This window comes from Oncorhynchus tshawytscha, linkage group LG22 (assembly GCF_018296145.1).
Source record: "Oncorhynchus tshawytscha isolate Ot180627B linkage group LG22, Otsh_v2.0, whole genome shotgun sequence".
Classification (NCBI taxonomy): Eukaryota; Metazoa; Chordata; class Actinopteri; order Salmoniformes; family Salmonidae; genus Oncorhynchus; species Oncorhynchus tshawytscha.
The window spans coordinates 29,229,222-29,236,843 of NC_056450.1; the positions used below are offsets into that span (position 1 = coordinate 29,229,222).

A 7,622-nucleotide genomic window follows, 5' to 3' on the forward strand; every position below is an offset into this window, starting at 1 on the left:
TGCACACAGTGGATTTCCTCCTAGGGCACACTGGCTCAGTGTTAATAGTATAAATCTGGTTCATAGGTGCATGAGTAATGCATACAACAGCTGTATGATCAGCAGAGGACAGTTAGGGGGACATAAATTGGGTTACTTACATTGTGTCTACCAATGCCCCTGGTGTAATATACATTTTCTGAAGCATTATGACAACTCTGCGTCACAATGGTAGGGATTAACTGAGCTGGGCCTGGGTCATTGGGTCATCTCAACGCAGCCTTATAATGCTGTGAAAGGATCCAGGAACGCAAATTATTTGGGTGGAGCCTATCTTCCTTATAGGAAGGTATTGTCATGATAACCATCACACAACATCTGGTACTTTGGAGGTTGGAATGAAGAGCATGTAGAAAATGCGGATGTGTAGTCTAGTCAATAATCTGTCAGAAGTGAAGAATGAGTCAAACGATTGCATGTGATCCCCATTATGAGTCTATTTGTGTCTGAACATCTTGGTACATGATATTGCATCATTAAACCGTTTTAATAGAAGTAAAGAAAACGATTTTAGGCTAATCTTATACTGGGAAACAAGCTCAATGCAGTTTATAGTAGAGCATAACAAATAAAGTGGTTCTGTGAGGTCTGGTTGACAGATCATTTCTCTGATGTAGTATGATGAAGTATATGTAAGGGATAATCAACGAGGGGCTCTATGCGTTCTATGGAAAATAATTAACGACACAGTGTGTTCCACTCTGTGCTAGCAGAGTGGAACTGACCTCACACAGAGTTGCATTAGTGTCCAGAGAACGAAAAGAGCCCAGCGTTGATTATCCATTTTATACCATGACTATAATTTAACATAATTGCCAATAGAAATTAGTTAATTTGCCGGTAGGAATGTTTTTAACATCCACTGAAGAAGCTAGCAAATTTACTAGATAGCTACAGTAGTTGCCATGATAGCTAAACTTGCAAGTCTGTTTGGGTAACTAAATCACCAGTCCTATCTTCCCATTATGAAAATCGAATTCAATTGCAGTGATGTTTTCAATTCGACTTTAGAACATGTAAGAATGAACTATAGCCATTGAATTCTACCGTGCAAATACACCATGCGTTATAGGAAACCAGTGCATGTTCTAGAATGCCCTTCAAGCCAATCAAAAACAAGTATTCAACAATGCCATGGTATAAAGTAACAGTAACACTTTACTTGATGCAAATTCTTGGGTGATATTGTCTTATAAATATTCATAGTATGGTAAATATCACAGCCAATGGGCTCTAGTCTCATAATGCTCTATGACTGCATCAATAGGCTGCTATGAATATATTATGAGTGCTACGGATTGTTATGGAAACTGTAGCCCCATCTGAAAATGACCTCTGAGTCATGTTGCATCTCAGCAACATTTTGTTTTTCAGTGGTACGATCTGGAGGAGTCGGTGGTTTCCACCATTTTGATGAAGACAGCAGAAGATCGGGTGGGCTGCTGGTAGCTGGTCTCTGGCATGGTGTCTGGGGGGAAAAGAGGAGGATGCGGGTTGTTATTACAAAGGTTCATGTCACATCTTCCTGCCAATCACCACACCTGTTTTCGATCCCTAAATCCTATCAATAGTATAAGTCTTCGTAAAACAAGGTTTGAAGGTAAAGGAATGTGAGAGGAGAATGTTAACTTTAGAGATAATAGTTCTGTCAGGAGCATCTAGTAGATTAGGGTGATAGAACTTACAAGGCTTTGTGGTAGAAATGTTGGTGATTGATTGTTGTCCAAATCTGTGGACGGAAGAGGAAGAGAGAATAAGAACATCATACAGCTATACACACTTAATTTTCTCTGCATCATGGATTTCGGAAGCTGTCTATGCAGAGGAGCTGGTCATAGTGGAACTTTGAGTCCCTCAGAGTTTCATCATCTCCTTACTTGGTCTCCTCGCCCTCCAGCAGTTTCCTGTAGGTGGAAATCTCGATGTCCAAGGCCAGCTTGATGTTCATCAGGTCCTGGTACTCCCTGATCTGGCAGGCCATGTCCTGCTTGGCTCTCTGCATAGCTACCTCCAGGTCCTTGATTAGAGCCCTGGCATCCTTTACGACAATCTCCCCATGTTCCTCCGCCTCGGTTATCTGTCTCTCCAGGTTGGCCTTCTATAGGGTTAAGGGGGAAAATGTAACAGAAAAAATAACCGTGGTTTTCTCCACGCTGTTAGAAATGGGTCATTTTTACAGTAATTAGGTTTTCATTATAGACCAGAATACATTGTATGCATAACGTAGGCCTATGTAGTTCAGGTATGCATAAACACTGTCATCATCTGTCCTCCATTTGTGTAGGTGTAATTATTCCCAGTGAGCGGAGACATGTGCTGCCATCCGGCATATGACTTAATTGCTCCATTCTAAAATGTGTCTTTGATCTTCCAGACAAAGATATATTGGTATTTTATTCTGAGAGTGTAACATTGTTTTTGCGATCAACAATGCCACATTGGTGCTGTGCCAAATCGTAGATAATGAGAAGTTGGCCAAAGCAGAAATCAGTCTGGCACCAAGCCTTGACATACAGTACTCCTCAATTATAAGGTGGTGTTCTATCAAGTCTGACACTATAGTCTATGATTAAATCAGTCTTCAATTATAGAATTCTTTATTACTCCTTCCAGTCAGGTGCGATGCTCACCTGTCCCTTGACAGCCAGGATCTCGTTCTGCAGGCGGCTGATGAGTCGGTTCAGCTCGGCGATCTCAGCCTTGGTGTTGCGCAGCTCCTCTGCAGCCTGGCCAGCCTGGCCGGCCAAACTTTCAACCTGATGTGGGCAGAGACGACAGGTTTATTTTACGAATTATTGTTTGACCTGCTGTACTGCTCCGTTAGGCATGAACCCTTAAGATTTCCTCATTCTCTAACCCCTGACCTCACCTTGGTCTTGTACCAGCTCTCGGCCTGCTCCCGACTGCGAGCAGCGATGTCTTCGTACTGGGCCTTGACGTCAGCTATGATCTGGTTCATGTCCAGGCCCCGGGAGTTGTCCATCTGAACCACCACAGAGGTGTCCTTCACATCAGACTGCAGCTCACCCAGCTCCTGTCATGAAAGAAACAATGTAATTTCTGCCATCTCTATAGTGCTAAATACCGTGTCTCTATAGTATTGGCATCTTTGACTATAGGGACATCAAAAATATATATGTGTGATTTAGCACTGCCTTACCTGATCGTACAAGACCTTCAAGAAGTTGACCTCCTCTTCCAGCCCAGCCAACCTGTCCTCCAGAGCCACCTTGGACAGGTAACCAGCGTCCACATCCTACAGGACATCAGAAGACAGTCAACAGCTGTGACACTGAGAAACATGCCTACCCGATGCGGCCTCACATAACACGTCATAGCCCCTTTTTTCCTGTTCATATGGGGATGTTTGCATTACTGACTCTTGTTTACATAGCTAGTTGTAGCTACATCTTTCACAACATGGAAAATACTCAAGCTTTACTGAACATAAAAAGGCACATTTGTAATACACCTTTGATGATTTGCCTATTTTCCCTAACTATTATTAATCTTCCACCCAAGGCAGATTAGTAAGATTAGATCAGAATGGGACTCTGGCTATACTTTATCTATACAATACATTTCTGAGACTATTCTTCACTGAATGTTATTCAGTTGCATACCTTTTTCAGCAGGACAAAGTCATGATCTGCTGTGTTCCTCTTGCTGATCTCATCTTCATACCTGGAACAAGCCAAAGCAATAGAATAGGGTTAGGGTCTCTATAACAGGGGAGACCAACTCTGGCCCCGAAGAGCTGCATTATGCAGGCGTTTGTCACAGTCCAGCATGCATGTCTTGCATGACAACAAACATGACAGAGGAATTGGCTAACGCACAAACAGATCTAAAACCAGACTAACGTCACTGTGTCTTTACTTTGATTTTAAGTCTTCCACATTATGGTGCATGTTCCTGTTCTCCATATCCAACCGGTCCTTGTCATTGTTGATCTGGTCCAGCTGTCTCTGCAGGTTTTTGATGTAGGTCTGGAACATGGGTTCCATGTTGGAGGGGCCAGTTGTCTGGTCCTGCATCAGCTTCCACTTGGTCTCCAGCATCTTGTTCTGCTGCTCCAGGTTTCGCACCTGTGACACACACATGCACATTAATAATTGATTTGTTATTATAGAGGTCTGGAACATGGGTTCCATGTTGGAGGGGCCAGTTGTCTGGTCCTGCATCAGCTGTTAAACCCACCACTTGGTCTCCAGCATCTTGTTCTGATGTAAATATATCTGCCACTCCAGGTTTACTCTATATCATCGACTGCACCTGTGATCACACACATGCACATTAATAATTGATTTGTTATTATAGATGTTTGGACTCATTCTCAGTCCACCCCTTACACTGTCATGTTTTTTTTTTTTTTTTTTTGGAATTGTTAGTTAGATTACTTGTTCGTTATTACTGCATTGTCGGAACTAGAAGCACACATTTCACACACATCACACACAAATAAAATTTGATTTGATTTGATTTGACACACACACGTTGAAACAGTGCCCAGAGGGAGAGGTGCTTCTAGGGTTAAACACTCCAAGAGGAGGAAACAATGTCTTAAGCCTGTTATTGACTATACAAGATTGGTTCTCTAATTATGTACAGTCGTGGCAAAAAGTTGAGAATGACACAAATAATAATTTCCACAAAGTTTGCTGCTTCAGTGTCTTTAGATATTTTTGTCAGATGTTACTAAGGAATACTGAAGTATAATTACAAGCATTTCATACGTGTCAAAGGCTTTTATTGACAATTACATGAAGATCATGCAAAGAGTCAATATTTGCTGTGTTGACCCTTCTTTTTCAAGACCTCTGCAATCAGCCCTGGAATGCTGTCAATTCACTTCTTGGCCACATCCTGACTGATGGCAGCCCATAATCAATGCTTGCAGTTTGTCACAATTTGTGGGTTTGTTTGTCCACCTGCCTCTTGAGGATTGACCACAAGTTCTCAATGGGATTAAGGTCTGGGGAGTTTCCTGGCCATGGACCCAAAATATCCATGTTTAGTTCCCTGAGCCACTTAGTTATCACTTTTGCCTTATGGCAAGGTGCTCCATCATTCTGGAAATGGCATTGTTCGTCACCAAACTGTTCCTGGATGGTTGGGAGAAGTTGATCTCAGAGGATGTGTTGGTACCATTCTTTATTCATTGTTGTGTTCTTAGGCAAAATTGTGAGTGAGCCCATTCCCTTGGCTGAGAAGCAACCCCACACATGAATGGTCTCAGGATGCTTTACTGTTGGCATGACACAGGACTGATGGTAGTGCTCACCTGGTCTTCTCCGGACAAGCTTTTTTCCAGATGCCCCAAACAATCGGAAAGAGAATTACTTTACAGTCATTTAATGAGTCCTCAGCAGTCCAATCCCTGTACTTTTTGCAGAATACCAGTCTGTCCCTGATGTTTTTCCTAGAGAGAAGTGGCTTCTTTGCTGCCCTTCTTGACACCAGGCCATCCTCCAAAAGTCTTCCCCTCACTTTGCGTGCAGATGCACCCACACCTGCCTGTTGCCATTCCTGAGCAAGCTCTGTACTAGTGGTACCCCGATCCCGCAGCTGAATCAACTTTAGGAGACGGTCCTGGCGCTTGCTGGACTCTTTGGCGTCCTGAAGCCTTCTTCACAACTATTGAACCGCTCTCCTTGAAGTTCTTGATGATCAGATAAATGGTTGATTTAGGTGCAATCTTACTGGCAGCAATATCCTTGCCTGTGAAGCCCTTTTTGTGCCAAGCAATGATGACAGCATGTGTTTCCTTGCAGGTAACCATGTTTGACAGAGGAAGAACAATGATTCCAAGCACCACCCCCCTTTTGAAACTTCCAGTCTGTTATTCGAACTCAATCAGCATGACAGAGTGATCTCCAGCCTTGTCCTCATCAACACTCACACCTGTGTTAACGAGAGAATCACTGACATGATGTCAGCTGGTCCTTTTGTGGCAGGGCTGAAATGCAGTGGAAATGTTTTGGGGCGATTCAGTTCATTTGCATGGCAAAGAGGGACTTTGCAATTAATTACTCTTCATAACATTCAGGAGTATATGCAAACTGCCATCATACAAACTGAGGCAGCAGACTTTGTGAAAGTTACTATTTGTGTGTTTCGTTCATCATATTGATGAGACCAAGGGGCAGCGTGATAAGCATACATTCTTCTTTTTATGAAGGAAAACCACGAAACAAACTAACAACCATGACGCTATATACCACAAGTGGTGCCAGACAACTACACATAGACAATAACCCACAAAACCAAAATGGGAAAATGGCAACCTAAATAGAATCCCCAATCAGAGACAACGATAAACAGCTGCCTCTGATTGGGAACCAATTCAGGCCACCATAGACCTACATTTACCTAGACATACCAAAACCCCATAGATATACAAAAACCCTAGACAAGACAAAAAACACACACACCACCCTCGTCACACCCTGACCTAACCAAAATAATAAAGAAAACAAAGATAACCAAGGTCAGGGCGTGACATTGTGTCATTCTCAAAACTTTTGGCCACGACTGTAGATTGGAGTGTCATTACCATCATCACAACCATTTTCTTCTTCTTATTATTATTAAGAATGCCGTTATTAAGAAGATGTGATGCAATCCACCTCACTCCTCATTTTGAATGCTTTTCATACATTTTCTGGATTTACCACAATAACTCTGACTTTTAATATTTTTTCCAGTTTTTTTCACTTGAGTTGAACATTCACACAAACAAAAGACAAAAAACAGCAAGCGGCAAAAAACACTCTATTTATACGGTACCTTATCAATAAAAGTGGCAAAGCGGTTGTTGAGACCCTTGATCTGGTTTATCTCATGGGTGCGGACAGCCTGGATTTTGGGGTCGATATCCAGGTTGATGGGTGCCAGCAGGCTCTGGTTGATGGTCACGGCCATGATGGAGCCTCCCATGTAGAGGCCGCTGCTGCTGGTCCTGGGGCCATTTCTGGAGCCCAAGGACATGCTGCTGAAGTCCCTCATGTAATTAGGGCTTGTCCCAGTGTGATTCTTTGTCCTTATGCTCATGGTTCCGTTGTGTGAATGTATTACAGCTGGGATGATTGCAGACTGAGGCTGGAGTTGCTGAGGTGTGTTACCGTTAACAAATTCATCCCCTTATATAGAAGGGCCAGGGTAGGGCCAGGGTAGGGCCAGTGTAGCCTGTGTCTGTGTGTGGGTGTATGTATGTGTGTGGGCGTGAAAGAGGTGGTGAAGGTATGCCACTTCTCAATGTGGAAGAACCAGTCAGATGCATACTGTACATACCTATTTTAAGCCCCTTCCCCCTCTGTTACAGACATGGTGTACCTGGATACCTGACTTGCTTTAGGGAACCAAGACTTGTGGTTTTACCTCTACCACATGAACACTCAAAGGTCAAAAAACACCTTAGAGGGAATGTGATGTGCTGTATCAGCCAGCCTTTAGGACTGTTTTTTAATAACAAGACTTTACACTGGCCTTTATATTTAACTTAATATTTTCTCTCTTTAACTACTGGTGCCATCTAAAAGAGGTAACGATTTGTGTCTTTCATGTTCTCCAAGTCAGCTTGT

At 42.8% G+C, this 7,622-nt stretch overlaps 1 protein-coding gene across 1 annotated transcript; it reads right to left on the minus strand.

The window, feature by feature from the left end:
* Nucleotides 1-456: 456 nt before the first annotated feature.
* Nucleotides 457-7,172, minus strand: LOC112222293 (intermediate filament protein ON3-like). The gene is made up of 9 exons (XM_024385056.2): nucleotides 6,829-7,172; nucleotides 3,919-4,127; nucleotides 3,663-3,723; nucleotides 3,200-3,295; nucleotides 2,909-3,073; nucleotides 2,670-2,795; nucleotides 1,917-2,137; nucleotides 1,725-1,768; nucleotides 457-1,507 (listed from the first exon to the last, which is right to left on the minus strand). Exons 1-9 carry the CDS (start codon nucleotides 7,090-7,092, stop codon nucleotides 1,410-1,412), a joined length of 1,284 nt encoding a protein of 427 aa, XP_024240824.1. The 5' UTR covers nucleotides 7,093-7,172; the 3' UTR covers nucleotides 457-1,409.
* Between the last annotated feature and the right edge of the window lie 450 nt (nucleotides 7,173-7,622).

What these genes read in the sequence shown, in the direction of transcription:
- LOC112222293 (XM_024385056.2), bottom strand. Translation starts at nt 7,092, where the DNA reads ATGAGCATAAGGACAAAGAATCACACTGGGACAAGCCCTAATTACATG. An exon ending in TTGCCACTTTTATTGATAAG is followed by an intron (nt 4,128 to 6,828) that starts GTACCGTATAAA and finishes TGTGTGTCACAG; the next exon opens with GTGCGAAACCTGGAGCAGCA. An exon ending in TCCTGGCTGTCAAGGGACAG is followed by an intron (nt 2,138 to 2,669) that starts GTGAGCATCGCA and finishes TTAACCCTATAG; the next exon opens with AAGGCCAACCTGGAGAGACA.